Below are 18,559 nucleotides of genomic sequence, written 5' to 3'. Positions count from 1 at the left end.
AAGTGATAATTATCTCTCTCTCTCCTCTGTCATAACCTGTCCCCAAGAACTACTACTATGTAGGCTTGCAACACCATGACAAATCAAGGCACTTTGATGAAGGTCACAACACATTTCCCCCTTCAAACACAAATAAATATACAGATATAGATTGAAATGGATATAGATATAATTCCTCCACACCGCCATACTGGTGTTCTTATTTATCTAGAACAGGGATGGGGGAAACTCCTTACCATTTGGCCAGCAAGGGTAGGAATTTGATTGAGAAAGGTGTATTCCTATCCACCCATCAGTTTCAACTCCCCCTTGCGCTTTTCCTTCAGAACTCTGCAGTTTGAAGCACGGAGGGGGCTGTGTTTGAAAGCGCACTCCTACCTGCCCATCAGCATGTGCCTTGATCAAGGCTTTCAAATCCCCTGCCCCCGTGCTTCTTCAAACCTTCATGATACTTCAAAGGGAAACATCACATGACATCAGTATGTCAGGTGTTGGGCAGGTGGGCAGCCCTGTCCACCTGTCAACTTTGACTTGCCAGGGTGGGGAAGAGATCCAGCCCTCTGGCCAGAAAAAGTTCCCCACACTTGCTCTGGAATAAGAGATTTGGAGCAGGCTGTGCTAGAAGACTTTAGCAGACCAAGAATCTCATACCAGAGATGTTTGGTGGCAAAGTGCAAGAGCTTTTCAAAGCTGACTTTCATTGCACTGCTGTGTCTTGCTCTATTGCTATTTATGAAAGATGGCTTCTGTAGCAGTTTCACTATTTTATTGTAGGAAATTCTGAGAGCATTTTATGGAGTGTGCCCAATAAATATTCCAAATAAAGTATGTGTGGTATGGGGTGGGGTGGGGTGGGGTGGGGGGAAGGATAGCATATTTTCACATTTTGAGAGTTTTTCCTCTCTGGAAAAGAACCTGTTGTGCTTACAGGCCTTCAAAGTAGGCCCCCTCTGATACAATGCACCATTGACAACGTTGGAAACTTCTGGAAAAGTCCTCTTTTCATACTGCTTTCAGTTCCGCCGTCACAGCAGCTTGGATGTGTGAAATGTTGGAAAATCTGTGACCTTTCAGGGCAGATTTCAGTCTTGGAAAAAGAAAGAAATCCGATGGGGCCAGACTGGGAAAATATGGAGGGTGGGACCACTCAGTAACCTCAGTAACGATTTCACGCAGAGTATATGGATTGTTGTGTGCAAGAAGAGAGACTGAGCTGTTGTAGCTTCTTGTTTTTCAGATTTTCCTTGCAGTGGCAAATTTTGAAGCAAATGAAAGGGGTCAAGAGTTTTCTGTGATTTACAAGTGGAACTACAGAAAGGAGAAATTCACTGTGTACCAGAGGATCAACACATACAGTGCTCGAGACTGGGAGGCATTCGTCATTGATGGCGAGGCCTTCCTCGCAGTGGCTAATCATAGAAAAGGTATCTAGTTGTCAATGTACAGTGACACTAATTGGCATGTGCAAAATCCCTTCCCTTTGTCATTGGACAGCCAGAACCACCTGGCTTGCACCTGCTTTCCTTACATATGTTCTGTTCCTCTTAACAGCTGTGTGGCACGCATCAAGGCAACAGGTGCAACTTTTGGCATGGAAATGCCAAGATGAGCTCCCCTTAATTAATTTAATCTATCTATCATCTATCTATCTATCTATCTAGTCTATGCCCTGCTTGCAAAACACAGAGGGCAAGTATCTTAGATGACTTTCAAAGGAGATTAGATGAATGTGTATAGGGATAGGTCTGCCAGTCTCCACTAAACCACTGTTGCTCGGGGGAGAGCTACTGCATGGAGGTATCTGGTTGGCCACTGTGGAAAGCAGGATACTGAATTAGGTGGATCCTTGGTCTCATCCATCTAGGTTTGTGTTCTTAGGAGACTCTTCCTCCAGAAGTGACCCTTCAACCAAGAGAGATACTGCAAGGGATCACTGAAGCTGCTGTCACTGTAGCTATTGCAATCAGCAGTCCAGCTGACTGCAGCCTTCCCTTGTGGTGTTATTCAAGAGTTTTTGTAGGGTCCAGTGGCGTAGCGTGGGGGTGCAGGGGGGGTCGGCTGCACCGGGCGCAACATCTGGGGGTTAGGGTTAGGGTGCGCAAATCCACGGGTTAGGGGGCACAAATTACTTGCCTTGCCCCGGGTGCTGACAACCCACGCTACGCCACTGATAGGGTCTATAACAGGGAAATAACGAGTTGCACTCCTCTTTTGCCCCCACCTGCCAGGGTTTAGAGGCTGCTCATCAATTCACTTCCAAGAGCTCTGTGTCCTCTTTAAATTAATAATTCCTATTGGCTAAAACCATTTTTAAACAGTGGATGTCTGCTTCATTTTGCACCAGCTTTTTCATATTTGCATCTGTGCTGTGTTTAGTATGTGGTTATACATATTTAGACCCCAGCAACAAACGGATGCTTTCTTTGTGTGTCAGGGCCTTTGCAGTGTTAAGAGAGAGATTTTAAAAACCTGGATTTATGAAAGCAACCCTGGGGGTCCTCAACCCAGAGTGAGATTGCAACATGGCAGGATGTCGTTGTCGTCATTTATTTATTTTTAACCATTTGCCCCTATGCTGTTTTCCTGCTGAAAATCATCCCCTTGTGGTTTCTGTCCCCCTGCCTAAAATTACACAGTTACAAAATTGTGAGGTATTTTCAGCAGGGAAATGGGTCCCCTGCTAGAGTGTGGGCCTTATCAGGTCCCCCATAAGGCCAGACTCTGGAGCTCTGCCTGGGTCCTCAGCCCAGCCCCTGAGAACAAACAACTGATTCTTAGTTTCCCACAAACAGTATGCTAAACCTTGGTTGAAAACGTGGCTGGTAGTTTAGATTTCAGGCATCTAGGTTAAAATTCTGCAACATTCCTCCAAACCATCAGAATGGTTTGTCACTTGCAATGGTTTACACTTCACAAACTATGAGCCAAAAAGCCAAAGCCAGAACATAGCTAAACCACAGGCTTGGGTTTGCCCAACGCATCAAGATAACTAGAGCTTCATTTAGCTCAGTGCAGCAGCAGAACAATTGGGAAGGAGCACAGAAATCGCAACCACCTCTCTCAGAGGCTGCGCACTCACACGATTGCCCTGGGCTTAGCATGGCTTGCAAGCCTGGCCTCCAAACTAAAGTGGAACCTCCTGGAAGCTTTTTGGGATCCAAAATCATTTGGAGTGCTCATGAAATGGCCATATGCTGCCACCCAGTGGAGTCTGTTAACATAATCCATGGAAAGAACTGTTTTTCTAAAATGTGTTGTGTGGGAAGAAAAATTAAAATGTATAGTTTCAGCCTTAGTATGAAGTAAACAGGGACAATATGGAAGTAAATGCTATTCAATCAATCCTATTTGTACTGGGTCCCTCACTTGCTTTTGCAAAAAGGAAAATGGTGGTAGTGGTTGTGATTAAAATCTAATGCTTAGCTGACCAAATTCTTTATTCCTCATTCGTGTAATGCCTTACTCTCTTCCAAGTCCAGCCTTGCCATTAGGCAGGCCTCAGGCAGCTGATTTGGGGTTTCATTACTATATTTTTTATTATGGAGGAGGGAGAAGCTCACATCAGAGGGGATGTAGAGCATATGACCCCCAGCCCCATGTAGGCTTATTTATGGAATCCTATACATTCCATCCCATGCAAAAATTCCATTGTCTTTTGAAATCTTTTCAGGTGAATTGAATTATTAGCTCCTTTTTTGGTTTTTTATCTGGTCAAAAACCAGACAGTCACTTCCTTCAGCTTGTCAACAACAACAACAAGCCTCTCACTTGACTCTCCTTTTCATATAAAAACCTTGAGGTCAGTCCTTGACGTCTGACATTTTTTCTTCCTTAGGGAATAACCACAATATAGACAGTGTCATATACAGGTGGAACGCCAGGACAGGGCTTTTTGAAGCCAACCAGACCATTCCTACCTCGGGAGCCTACGACTGGGAATTTTTCAGCATTGGGCCTTATTCCTTCCTCGTGGTGGCCAACACATTTAATGGAACATCCACCACAATCAACTCTCACATCTACATTTGGCTCAGTGGAGCCTTCCAGCTCTTCCAGTCAATATTGGTAAGATACTGAGTAGGAAAAACCAATGTAATTGTTTGATTGCTTGGGCAATGTATTTTGCTCTGAACACCTCAGTGGATATACCCTATATAGGCATAGGGAGGGTGGGTGTGCTGATTTTTATACACAGTTCTGTATGCATGAATAATAATAATAATAATAATTTATTATTTATACCCCACCCATCTGGCTGAGTTTCCCCAGCCACTCTGGGCAGCTCCCAATCAGTGTTAAAAACAGTACAGCGTTACATATTAAAAACTTCCCTGAACAGGGCTGCCTTAAGATGTCTTCTGAATGTCAGGTAATTATTTATCTCTTTGACATCTGATGGGAGGGCGTTCCACAGGGCAGGCGCCACTACCGAGAAGGCCCTCTGTCTGGTTCCCTGTAGCCTCACATCTCGCAATGAGGGAACCGCCAGAAGGCCCTCGGCACTGGATCTCAGTGTCCGGGCTGAACGATGGGGGTGGAGACGCTCCTTCAGGTATACAGGACCGAGGCCGTTTAGTGCTTTAAAGGTCAGCACCAACACTTTGAATTGTGCTCGGAAACGTACTGGGAGCCAATGCAGATCTCTCAGAACCGGTGTTATGTGGTCCCGGCGGCCACTCCCAGTCACCAGTCTAGCTGCCGCATTCTGGATTAATTGCAGTTTCCGGGTCACCTTCAAAGGTAGCCCCACGTAGAGCGCGTTGCAGTAGTCCAAGCGGGAGATAACTAGAGCATGCACCACTCTGGCGAGACAGTTCACGGGCAGGTAGGGTCTTAGCCTGCATACCAGGTGGAGCTGGTGGACAGCTGCCCTGGACACAGAGTTAACCTGCGCCTCCATGGACAGCTGTGAGTCCAAAATGACTCCCAGGCTGCGCACCTGGTCCTTCAGGGGCACAGTTACCCCATTCAAGACCAGGGAATCCCCCACATCAACCTCTCCCTGTCCCTCAAAAACAGTACTTCTGTCTTGTCAGGATTCAACCTCAATCTGTTAGCCGCCATCTATCCTCCAACCGTCTCCAGGCACTCACACAGGACCTTCACCGCCTTCACTGGTTCTGATTTAAAGGAGAGGTAGAGCTGGGTGTCATCTGCATATTGATGAACACCCAGTCCAAACCCCCTGATGATCTCTCTCAGCGGCTTCATATAGATATTAAAAAGCATGGGGGAGAGGACAGAACCCTGAGGCACCCCACAAGTGAGAGCCCAGGGGTCTAAACACTCATCCCCCCCCACCACTTTCTGGACACGGCCCAGGAGGAAAGAGCAGAACCACTGTATGACAGTGCCCCCAGCTCCCAGCCCCTCTAGACGGTCCAGAAGGATGTTATGGTCGATGGTGTCAAAGGCCGCTGAGAGATCCAGCAGAACTAGGAAACAGCTCTCACCTTTGTCCCTAGCCCGCCGGAGATCATCAACCAGCGCGACCAAGACAGTTTCAGTCCCATGATGAGGCCTGAATCCCGATTGGAAGGGATCCAAATGGTCCGTTTCCTCCAGGCATGCTTGGAGTTGTTCAGCAACCACCCGCTCAATCACCTTGCCCAAGAATGGCAGATTTGAGACTGGGCGATAGTTGGCCAAATTGGCCGGGTCTAAAGATTTTTTTTAAGAAGCGGTTTAATGACCGCCTCTTTCAGCGGGTCTGGGAAGGCTCCCTCACAGAGGGAAGCATTCACCACGCCGCAAAGCCCATTGCCCAGCCCTTCCCGGCTCGCTTTTATCAGCCAGGATGGGCAAGGATCAAGGAGACAGGTGGTCGGTTTCACTTGTCCAAGCAGCCTGTCCACATCCTTGGAGGTAACAGATTGGAATTGATCCCATGTAACAGGACCAGACAGAACTCTAGCACTCTCCCGCCCTGGCCCTGCTCCCACGGTGGAGTCTACCTCCTTCTGAATCTGAGCAATTTTACCTGCAAAAAACTTTGCAAAAGCATTGCAGGAGATCTTGGGGTCCCTACCAGGCCCCAGTGGTATAGGTGGTTCCGATAGATTGCGAACCACCTGAAAAAGTCTCCTGCTGCTGTTTTCTGCAGATGCAATGGAGGTGGCGAAGAAGGCCCTCTTCGCCGTCGCCATTGCCTCTTGGTAGGCTCGACGTTGAGCTCTAGCCCGTGTCCAGTCTGATTCAGAATGAGTTTTCCACCACCGGCGCTCTAGCCGTCTCAACGATTGTTTCATCACCCTCAGCTCTGGGGAAAACCACGGGGCTGTCCGGGCTCCATGCAATCGGAGAGGGCGCTTCGGAGCCAGACAGTCAATAGCCCTGGTTAACTCCGCATTCCAGCGTGCCACCAGGGTATCAACTGAAAGGCCATCAACTTGGGATAAAGCATCCCCTACCACTCTCTGGAAGCCAATTGGATCCATTAAGTGGCGGGGGCGGACCATCCGAATCGGTCCCACCTCCCTGCAGAGGGGAAGGGTTGTAGAGAAGTCCAGTTGCACCAGGAAGTGATCTGACCATGGCACTTCTTTTGTTTTGCTTTTAGTTAGTGTCAGATCACCAACATCCATAGAGGTAAACACCAAGTCTAAGGCATGTCCACGGCTAAGAGTTGGGCCAAACTTATTCAGGGACAGCCCCATGGAGGCCATGCTTTCCATGAAATCCCGAGCGACCCCTTGTAAGGTCGTGTCGGCATGGATGTTAAAATCCCCCAGGACAACCAAGCTAGGTGTCTCCAGGAGCATATCCGCCACGACCTGAAGCAGCTCGGGCAGGGAATCCTTGGTGCAGCGGGGAGGTCGGTACACCAGTAGGAATCCCGTACTGCCCCTATTGCCCAACTTCCAGAACATGCACTCAGAAAACTGGGTCTTCCCAATAGGACGCCTGGTGCAGACTAATGACTTCCTAAAAATCACTGCAACCCCCCCTCCCCGCCCACATGACCTGGGTTGCTGTGCGTAAGAGAAACCTGGTGGGCAAGCAGCGGCAAGGACAGGCCCATCTGCTTCATCCAACCAGGTCTCTGTCACACATGCCAGGTCAAATCCTCCACCCACAATCAGGTCGTGGATGGCAGTGGTTTTATTCATCATTGACCTGGCATTGCACAGCAACACTTTCAGGTCATGTGGGTTTCCCTTGCTGATTACTGTATCCTTCCGGTCAGGACCAGACCTGGAGGCAGGGATAGTCCTCAAACAATGACTAAACCTGCCTCCTCGGTAATGACATGGTCTGGTCTTAGCATAACTCCTCCTCCTGCCCGTGATCACTGAGATCGGGTGTCCCAATACATCCCCCCCTGTGGAACCTGCCCCATCCAATCTATTGGCTGAGGCCCACTCCCAGGCAGCCATGACCCTTCCCCTTAAAAAGCAAAATACAAACTATATAATAATTTAACAGAATAATAATAATAATAATAAAACAAAACAAAACAAAACAAAACAAAACAAAACAAAGCAAGAAACAATAGCGCTGACTAAATGCTTATCCCACCCCAAGCAAAAATAAAATAATGAAATAATATAATATTATAAAAAACAACCACCACCATTTAAGGTGCTGCAAATTAAAAGCAATTAAAACATTTAAAACCATTTTGTCCATTGCTGCCGGTAGCTGCTCAGGCCTCTAAACTGTAGTGGTAGTGCAGGCCCCGCCCCCTAGGCCGGATGGAGTTGGCAGGAGAGGGAGCGGTCTTCCCAGCACTCACACAAGCAGCAACAGCAGCCGTCGAAGCTGCATTGAATGCTGCCGCTGCCACCAAAATGGCATAGCCAAAGATTTCCCTTCCATTCATATATGTCAGTACTGAAGTCTGTTGCACACAGGTAATGAAAACTGTACATGCGGATGTGACTGCAGATCAGGGGGATGTAAGTATAGGTGTGCATTGTGCAATCTATTGTCTGTAGCCCCCTCATAGTGCAGGTTGCCTTGAGTCACCATATACCAACTTTTGTGTTATTTGTTTTAATGGGACTGCAAAATAAAAGTGTGGGGTCATCCTTCCTTGATTTATTTTCCCCTTAGTGCTGATCAGCAGCATCACTGAGTATGCTAATTGGTCATATGAAGTTATACAGCTGTGGTTTTTTTTAAAGTTCTGTTGGAACACTAGAGATCAAGTTCATTGGGGGACGTGTAAATGGCAAATAAAATTCAGCTCCCCCCCCCCGCAACCTGATGCCCTCCAGATGTTTTGGACTGTAGCTACCATAATGGCTGGAGCTGATAGGAACTGAAGTCTCCGACATTGAAAAGTTGGCATCTTTTTACTTCTTTGAATGTAATGGGTTTTTCTCTGTCCCATCCTGAGCTTGGCTAGCCATCTGCTGGGACTTATGAGCCACTCGTCAGCAGCTGTTGCCTGAATGAGTTTGCTAAGCTGTTTGAAGGCAAAAAAGAGCAGGTTGTCTAAGGCAGGCAATAAAGTAGCAAGACAGGGCATGCTGCCCGTCCCGATGTCAGGGTGAGCTCACCCTCAGGCCACTTCAGTTCAGATGAAGGGAGTTGCTACTTCTCTGTTCCCCACCTGCTGCCCGTGGTCTCAGGAATCACATGGCTCTCCTTCCTGGCTCCTGCTCCCTTTGGGCCTCCATGCTTCGTCATGTGCAGTTCCTTCCCACAAGTCCCCCTGCTCCTGTGTTACTACTGAGGCACATCTCAGTCGCCCTGGCAACCAGGCCAGCTTCCCAGCTGGAGATGGCAGCTGTGGTGGAGAGCATTCCGGTTGCCATGGCAATGTCACAGCTGTTCTTGGTCTTGCCATTCTGCAGTGCTCATCCCGCTGGCCCCGAGAGAGACACTTTTGGCCTCACCTTCCTCTTTCTGTGAGGCAATTGAGGTCACCACTGCTGAGCCTCACAAAAAAAATGGCAGCGCTTGGGCCAGAGGCTCAGGCAAGTGGGGAGCAGCAAGATACAGGAGGGGCTGATACAGTTCCTTCCCTGGAGCCAACAAAAATCCTTCATGGAATAATGCTTTAGGAATGATTCCTTATGATAGAAAGCTATTGGAAAATGCTTCACTGGGATAAAAAATGCACATGGATTTTTCTGGCAAGCAAGCTGCCTCTGGGACTCTTAAATCTGCAATCCATACAGCAGTTTATTCCATTTCCCCATTACCCTAATTGTTAATTTCTGCATTATATTTGAACTTCCACACAAGGAAAAAGCCACTTCCAGGAATATAGAGCAAGTTCATAGATCGTTTCCATGTTGTTTGCAAGCAGGTGTCCCCCCCCCCCCCCGGAAGCAAATTACATGGAGATGGGTGCTATATTTGCACTGTATAGTATATGCACTGTATATTTCCAGAAGGGCTTGCTTTTAGTGCCACGTGAAAGCTCAAATTAACAGTTAGGAAAATGGAATAAACTGCTGTGTGAATGCAGTCAAGTTCCAGTCTCAAGGAACTTTGAAGAATCTACATGGATTTTCAACTTTGGCACAATTTTTTCTGGCTACGTTCCTTCATAAATACGTAGAAAACTGCTCTATACTGAGCCAGACCTTTGGTCCATTTAGTTCAGTGCTTTTAGCAGCAGCTCCCCAGGATTTCAGAGAGGAAGCTTTTCCCATTCTTACCTGAATCTGCCAGGGGTTGAGCCAGACACTTTCTTCAGGCAAAGCAGATGCTCTACCATTAAGCAACAGTAGTAGATAGGTAGCCGTGTTGGTCTGCCATAGTCAAAATAAAAAAATTCCTTCCAGTAGCACCTTAAAGACCAACTAAGTTAGTTCTTGGTATGAGCTTTCGTGTGCATGCACACTGCAACAGCCTATGAAGTATTGCAATGGAGGAAAGACCATTGCCTCATTGAGACCACCCATAGATCAGTGTAGATGTTCAGCAAAGGCAACCCTATTTCACGTGAGCTATGTTAGAAAATGGGTGGGTTTGCATGCACCATTTAACACAGCTCTGGAAATTGTGGTACTAGTTAAGAGCAGAGGACTGAGTTACATTTGTCCCTAGTAGGGCTGCTACTAAGATAATGTCCTAGTGCAAGGGAATGTCATGCATGAAATAAGAGAGCAGGAAGAAGCATTTGCCAGACATTCTGCTAGCAATATTTCCAATGGAACCCAGCTGGGCAGGAAGCAGAATGGAACGTGGTTTTGCATTCTTCATAATTGTGAACACCAAGGGGTTTCCAAGTAAAAACCAAGTGAGTGAACATGCCAACATATTTGGACAGCTTTCCAAAATTGGGACCCACACCAGACCTTCCTTCTCACTGCTAACTAACTGCTAGGTCTGCTTCTGCAAGAGTTACGTGGCTACTCAAACCCTCTTGTACACCAGGCTGCAGGGGAGAAACGTCATTCCTAGAGCAGGAAGAAAGAAATGGTTTTTGAATGAGAGTGGCAGGGGAGGAGGGTAGCCCATCTTAATTTTGGTAGAATTTCCCTTTTTAAAAGGCAATATGAGCACTAATATGGAAAAGAAGAAAAGCATTCACCTTTAAAAAACACACCCAAAAATGAAAACAAAACCAAGCAAAAAATGCTTCCAAAATGGCTTGGGCATTTGGTGGATGGATTGGCGGTTGGAGTTTTCTTTTATTTTCATGAGCAGAGGTCACAGGAACTGGGCAATAAGTGCCAGTGGCAGTATCCCAATCACCTTACACCAGGGATGAGTAGCCTTTGGCTCTTCATAGCTTCATGGCTGGGGCTGGTAGGAATTAGGAGTCCAGTTGGAAAGCTGCAGGTTCCCCATCCCAGGCTTACACACACTACCCTCAGCCTTTATTAAGAGAGAGAAGAATTGGGTATGCAAGCAATTGTGGTTTGTCATTCAATTACTGGCAAAATCAGTGTTCAAAGTCCAGCCTAAAAGGATGATGTCTGCACTGCTTGTCGCCATAAGGTTATGACAGTGGTGTTAATAAAATTCTTACTGTATGTAGAAGCCCTTAAAGCAGGAATGGGGAAACATTTTCAGCCTAAGGGCCACAATCACTCACGGGCCAACTTCTGGGGGCCACTTACCAGTGGTGGGTGTGGCCACAGGCAAAAAGTAGGTGGAGCAACAGTGTGGTTCTTGCCTTTGTGCAGTAGGCTGCATTCAATCCATGTACATGAGATGTTCTACATACATCTCCATCCAGACACACTTCAAGGACATATTCTAGCAAGGCAAAAATTCTCAAGGATGGGATGGAGCAAGGCCAGAGTGGGGCCTGGCCTGGAGAGGGTGAACAGCCTAGATAGCACCTTGAGGCCTAGACAGAGTGGCCTACAGGGCTGAATTTGGCCCCCAAGCCTGAGGTTCCCCAACCCTGCTTTAATGGAAACTGATGTGCATGTGCTGAATGGCTTCCTGGAGGGGAAGTTGAGGTCTGGATTATTCTCCTCCATGCATTGTGTTGGATGCATTCTTCTGCAGTTGCTGCTCATTTTCTGAAAAGCTTTTCTTCACGCCTTCTCTTTTGGTCTAGACTTTTGGTGCTGCTGATTGGGAAGTCTTCCAGATCCAAGACAGGGTCTTCCTTGCTCTGGCGAACAGCTATGACAGTACAATTGTTGCCCCAAACAACAGCTTTGCCATCAATTCTTCCATCTACGAGCTTAACATCACTGCACAGATGTTTGTCAAGTTCCAGGACATTCTTACCTACAGGTGCCTCCTTTATGTATTGCTGAAATTGTGTCATTTTGATAATGGAATGTGTTTCGGTCTGCCAGAATGTTTTGATTCTTTTTTTAAAAAAATTGTAAGACTGCAGTCTAAAATGTGTTCTTAAATTGATCTAGGTGGTCGAAATGTATCATAGAAAGATGAAAATGTTCACTTCTCTTAAAAGAGTCTGATTTGGGGAAATGATTTAAAAAATGTATTCTAAATAGTAAATGGAAAGCGGATGTTTTCCCAGGCAGTTATCCTGTTGTTGTAATCTCTTCTTGTTTGGTTGCTTTCTGCTGTAGTGCTGTGGATTGGGAGTTCTTTTCAGTTGGAGAAGATAACTTTTTGGTGGTAGCAAATTCATTTGATGGTGTGACCTTTGCTGTAAACAGCATTATTTACAGGTAAGTAGGTGCACAACCCCCGCAGTGTCATAGCTTGAGTCATACTTGATTATTTTCATAGTGAATGAAAGTGGAACTGGTAAAAAAGGTAGGTAAAGGTAAAGGACCCCTGGACAGTTAAGTCCAGTCAAAGGCAACTATGGGGTTGCAGCACTCATCTTGCTTTCAGGCTGAGGGAGCCGGCGTTTGTCCACAGACAGTTTTCCAGGTCATGTGGCCAGCATGATTAAACCACTACTGGTGTATGGAGGACTGTGACGAGTGCCAGAGCACACAGAAATGCTGTTTACCTTCCTGCCGGAGCGGTACCTATTTATCTACCTGCACTGGCATGCTTTTGAACTGCTAGGTTGGCAGGAGCTGGGACAGAGCAATGGGAGCTTACACTGTTGAGGGTTCAAACCACTGACCTTCCAAGAGGCTCAGTGGTTTAGACCACAGCACCACCTTATGATGGTAACTAATATAGGAAGGAAAATCAATCTGATCTCAACCTGTGGGGCCATGTTATTGTAAGGGTCTGGATGCAAATGGATATGCATATGTAAATACCGTAGATCAAATATCACAGGCAGAATTTTCTTTTCACCTGCTTAGGTCACATAAAACAAAATGCACTCTTCCCTCACATTCTACTTGGAATAATTAAAGGGTATACATATGTGCACTAGCCCTCAATACATTGAAACGCCAGATCCAGGAACTATCCCAGGAGCATGTCACTGGATACCACTGTTGATTAGTTAATATTTACCCTTTAAGTACAATTTCCCAGACCGCTGAGAACCCATGCTACCTGTCCGCAACACACTCTGCTACCTGTTACATATTTCAGAAGCTTTTCCAGGAGGATATAAAATACACCACCTCTATTAAGTCAGCTACTTTATGAAAGAAGGAAACTAGGTCAGTCTGGCATCATTTGTTCTCAATAAAACCATGTGAACTGTTAATGATCACTCGTTTGTTCTATTCAGTAACAGCTGTACTGGTTTTTTTTATTGTTTCCTCGACTTGATATTAAAACCAAACCAATCAGCTCTACTTCCCTGGGTTTTATTCCTTCCATTAAAAAAAGGCATGATGGTTGATCTTCTCCATTCCTCGGGGACTAGCCAGACCAACCCAGTTTCCTTTTTGATCACACAACCAAAAAAGGAGAGCATAGCTGATGCATGTCCTCTGGGAGAAAGGATATGACTTGCAACAACTTGCTATGAAGACTGGCCTTGTGCATTGTATTGGGAACCTTAAGTGGAAGTGAATGGCCCTAAAATTATATCTGAATACTGTCAAGCAATAGCAGCCATCCAGTATTGGATTCTGGACTTGATTGTGCAGTCCTGGAGAGGAGGGATATGCAGTCAGGAGTGGGTGTGCACAGAGGGTGCTGCACATGCAATTCATTCCCTAATACAACTGTTAGGACTGTTTTTCTTCCCTTCTGCCCCTCCCTCTCCCTCTCAGGAATTGGCAGTAAATCATGGTGTAGGGAAGTCAAAAGGCAATGTAGCCCCACCTGTGTAGCCCTGCTGGCTACCACAGCTCAGTCTATTACCCCCAGTTTGTGCCCACAGTACATTTCCCTTCCTAAGTCAATAGCACTACCATATGAGTCTCTGAACAACAGGCTACATGCAGAAGTCACCTCTGAAAGCCAGAGGTGAGGAGCTTTAGGCTTAGGGGCCAAAAATGGCCCTCTGCGCCTCTCTGTTTAACTCTTGGGGCCAGCTCACCCCTACATCCCAGCCTATGCCTCCTCTCACAAAGCCACACCAGCTCACTGACTGTGCTCCACACACTTCTCAAGTGCTTTTGCCTGGCCAGGACGTGTCATTGAATTGTGGCGATACCTCTTGCTTACCTGAATGGTGGCTGGGGAGATGTGCTTTCTTTGTAAATCTACATATGATCCACTGTACAAAGGAAGAGACACACATCTGCTACACCACTCGCATGCGTCCCCCAGAAGGGAATGTGATCCCTGGGCGGAAAATAGTTTCCCACACTTGCTTTCAAGTGCTGCCTTGCAGCACAATGCCAGTGGCCCCTTCAAATATGATACAGTTATACTGGGTGTTAGGAGCGTGTCTGCTATCTATAAGGTAGGCTCTTTGAACTGGTGTTAAAGGAGCGCATTCCTCACTAGGCCTTTTTCTGAATGGGAACGCTGTTTGAAGGCAGTGGGGTAAAACAGATCCTGTGAGGTTGGTGATCATGAGCATTGAGTAACTCTTTTCTCTCTCTACTGTAGATGGCAAGGATATGAAGGCTTTGTAGCTGTTCACCATCTTCCAACGTTTGGCTGTAGGGACTGGGAAGCTTTCACCACTGCAGCTGGCTCTTACCTCATGTATTCAAGTGCAAAAGAACCACTATCCAGGGTGCTGAAGCTGAAAACCTTTTGATCTGGACAGGGGTGCTTTGATTTGCTGCAAACAAGTGGGCAAGTCTGGACTTGTGAGGAACTACTTTGGCTACTCAGGGCTAGGAGCAGGAATGCTGTACCAAAGAGTCACTGCCATGAATGCCAGAGATGCCAAAGGATAGATACCCAGGTTGCCTCTCTGGATTAGGCTGAATATAAGGCTGCTCAGGATTAGATTTCAAACCTGTTTTCCAGTACCTGGAATGAGCTAGGAATATACATAACTTGGAGCTGGCCAGTGATATTAGTGAGTACAGTAACCTTGATTTCTCTCTCTCTCAGACATACCACACCATCCATGCAAGACAAACACATGCCCACTTCTGAACATCTTCCAGGAGCTGCTAATATAATCCACAATCCTGTGGGCAACAGAAACTAGAAGATGCCTTTAGCACATTATGGGCTACTGACCCCCTGTTTAGCAATATGGAACAAGTATAAGCATTTGAGTTCACTCCTTCCAGATTCCAGATGAATGCTTCCACTGCCATGTCACTTTATGGGAAGAGCTTCAGTGTGCACCATTTTGGCATATTCCAACCCACTGTGAGCCCCTGTGGATATTGCTGGATCCCTGAGAAAGATCCCAGAAGAACGGAAAGAAGATTCCTTAGGATATGGATACGCTGTATGTAGCTTGAGAGCTTTGTGCTACAGCAAAGACCCAGCTGTTGTTTTTTCAAAGCTATTAAACCATTTCAGACATTTATTTATGGCTCTGGATTTTAGGAGTTCAAGGGAAAATATCTGGGCCTTGCTGAGAAAATCTGAAGCCCAATTATTCCCTTAATACAAAGTACTGCAGTCCACACCAGAGATGCACAACCCATACTGGCTTGGGACGTCGTCATGCCAACAGTTGCACAGATCAGTGGGCTATGGTGAAAGCCCTGGCCTTACAAAGTGATCTGTACATTAGTCTTCCACATTTTCAGCATAACTACAAGGAACGGAAAGTCAGATGTATTCTTGTTATGTTTAGGCTTTATGGATTTCACAAAATGGTGCTTACTGACATTTGGAAAGCCATTAGTACCTTGTCATGTGGATCTGTGACACTTCTCTAGTAAGCTCTACCCCATTTTCATTGGTGCTTTCTCAGTCTTTGCTTACATGTTAGCCTGTGAATAATCCCCCAAAATATAGCTAATACTGTACTTGTTATTGCAAAGGATTTCAAATCATTCTCTATAAATGATATGTTTATATTGTATGAATTGCTACTATTGACAATAGCAGTTCTTATAGGGAGGTGGAATTATTATTTATTATCCAAATAATATTTGCAATTTTGAAAGTAGCACCTAATAAAATTGACGGAGTGACTTTGATAACCTCAGGGGTTCTGCTTCAGGGGTTACTTTTTGTTAGCACTGTAGACCCAAACACCCACCTTAGCTGAAATAAGTGAACAAATGCAGTTCCAGTTGCCAGAACTTTCTAGGTCCACATTACCTGGCTACCAGACTTACCTAAGTTAGGTTCGGCTTTGTTTGCAAAAACACACTGAAGTAACGAAACATAAAAGATGACTACTGATTTTTACTACTACTTTGCATAATGCACGATTAATTTATGTAATTCACTGTCCCAGATTGTGGATTTGGCCACTAGCATAGGTAAGTCTCAAAGGGGATTAGAGATGGGAACATTTTACAGGGTCTGGAATGTGCTTATAATGCAGCCTACAAGGTGCAAGAATGAGTGAGGGAATCCCATTCCAAAGCATCCTATGCAATCACAACTCCTAGTGAGATGTTCTTGACCACTTATGTCAATGTGACATCTCCTGTGCAAAGGTCCCCCTCCCCTCCATCACTTTCACAATCTATATATTCCCTTCTCCTACATATTGCTTGCTTCTTGGAATTAATGCAGTTTTTAATTTGTTTATCCTAAATAAGAATATATATATATGCTGATCATTGATTTTATAGATAGGTTTAACTAATCTGGTATGTTCAGCCCAGGCCAAAACTAAAAAATAAAATGGTTGTGTTCCTTACCAAGCCCAGGAGGGGGCAATGAAGGAGAATGTTGCAAAGGATGCTGTTAACAGTATGAAGGGGACTAAGCCAGTTAGTGGGGGTTTTAGTAATAGCATTTTCTAGGTAGGTCTTTTGGGCAATATAACCCTCATGTAGGAAATATGTGGTGTGTGTGAAGCAGTCTGAGGAAATGTTTGCCCTGTTCCTCACATACCAGGCACAACAAACAGCAGCAAGCCTGACTTTACTGTACTTGTAAGCGTACACTTAACCAGCAACAATGTAAGACTATTTTATCTGTCTAAAACAGGGAGCCTACATGCTGCCCTCCAGATGTTGCTATGTTCCAGCTTCCCTAACCCTCAGCCATCATGGCCAGGGATGATGGCAGTTGTAGTCCAACACATCTGGATGGCACACCACTGGCTACTCTGGACATACACCAATATTCCAGCTGGGAGTGGCTGTCTAGGGTCTCATGGAAGTTTTTCTGACCATCAGCTGTTACCTGATTCTTTTAACCGGAGGTAGCAGAGATTTAATCTTGGACCTTCTGCATTCAGAGCAGGGGCTGTTATCGGTGAGTTGTGATCTCTAAAGTCAGTCAGAAAGCTGCTCCTGGTTCTCTGACCTAGATGATGTCACCTGTTTGTTACTTTCACATTTTGACAGTTCCTTTGAGGTGAGGGAGTCTTAAGACAGTGCCAAGCTTTTTTGAAAAAGCAATGTGTGAAGAAGTCCAAACATTTCGGCTAAACAGTGCTGTGGGTAGCTGTTGCCTAGGTAACACACACACACACCAACACACAACAGGCACAAATAAAGAGCAAAACCCTCCCAGCAAAACTTGTTAATTATTCCTTTTCGGTTATAACCAAGTCCTACATTCATCTGCTTGAAATAAGATGAATGGTGTCTTTTGGGGCTGGCTTCCTGCCCCTGGACCCACAGAGTGGAATTGTTGCTGAAAAGATACTTGATTTAGGCTTGACAACACCTGATTTAAGCTTCAGCATAATGTGTATGACTGTTTTCCAGACAATAAACACACACACAACATACCAGATTTTATCCATTGTGCTTGCATTAGCTCTGATCCAGCATCAACAGCATAATATGTCATCCTTATGTATAATGGATGCAGGTAATCATCTTGTCAGGGAAAGGATATCACTTTTTTAAAGGATATACAACTTCTTTAAAAATGTGCAGTAGGAGTGCTCCAGCAGTGTATCTCTATATACCTCAGATTGCGAACGTGATCTGTACGGGAGGCACGTTCGCAACCCGCAGTGCCGCGTCTGTGCACGTGCGTGACGCAATTCGGCACTTCTGTGCATGCGCATGACATCATTTTGTGCTACTATGCATGCGCGAGCGCTGAAACCTGGAAGTAACCCGTTCCAGTACTTCCAGGTTCGGCCTGGTCCGTAACCCGAAAACACACAACCCGCAGCGTTCGTAACCTGAGGTATGACTGTAGACAAATAAAATCCAGTAAAATATATCCACTTCATTCTTCAGGTTGGCTATGGCAAACTGTCAATTGGCTTCTCCATTTCCAGAACACTCTCTTAATAGCCACTCCACTTGGTCATTAAACATTAGTGTAAATTCTGAAAGTGCCTCAAAGTGCTTAATTTGCTGTTTTATGCCCATCCCCTTTTTTCAAATGCACCCTATAGGCAGGGACTGTATTGTTTTTTAATCTTTCTGAAGTGTCTAAAAATCTTTATAGGCAGCAGCAGTAGCACTGCTCCTGAAACTAAAGAGCAAATGGTCAGGTGAGGGAATCTTAGACAGTGCCAGCCTTTTTTGAAAAAGCAATGTGTGAAGAAGTCCAAATATTCCTTTTTAAAGTAGCACAGGATGAACACTCCACTATGGTGGCAATGCAACCCAAAGAGCGCACAACCACCCAATATAAAGTTCACAAAACAGGCATGTGTGTAATGCATCATGAGTGATGTCACAGGCACAAGTTGTCTGTGATACAGAACTGCATACGACAAGGACATCCCAGTAGCAATGTGTGTGCTAACAGAAGGACGATTTGTGTTCCGCCAGTAATGTAACAT

At 45.7% G+C, this 18,559-nt stretch overlaps 1 protein-coding gene across 2 annotated transcripts in view; it reads left to right on the top strand.

The window, feature by feature from the left end:
• The window catches only part of TSPEAR (thrombospondin type laminin G domain and EAR repeats), a 51,900-nt gene extending 36,068 nt beyond the window's left edge, over positions 1-15,832 (top strand). For both annotated transcript variants that reach the window (XM_081192621.1, XM_081192622.1), the window contains 5 exons: positions 1,238-1,424; positions 3,836-4,065; positions 11,474-11,655; positions 11,961-12,062; positions 14,317-15,832. In XM_081192621.1, coding sequence (XP_081048747.1) covers positions 1,238-1,424; positions 3,836-4,065; positions 11,474-11,655; positions 11,961-12,062; positions 14,317-14,470 — 855 coding nt within the window. In that variant the 3' untranslated portion in view covers positions 14,471-15,832. The remainder of the gene's footprint in view (positions 1-1,237; positions 1,425-3,835; positions 4,066-11,473; positions 11,656-11,960; positions 12,063-14,316) is intronic.
• The last annotated feature ends 2,727 nt before the right edge of the window (positions 15,833-18,559 follow it).

This window comes from Podarcis bocagei, assembly GCF_964188305.1.
Source record: "Podarcis bocagei genome assembly, chromosome: 4".
NCBI lineage: Eukaryota > Metazoa > Chordata > Lepidosauria > Squamata > Lacertidae > Podarcis > Podarcis bocagei.
This window is presented reverse-complemented; position numbering and strand designations above follow the sequence as displayed.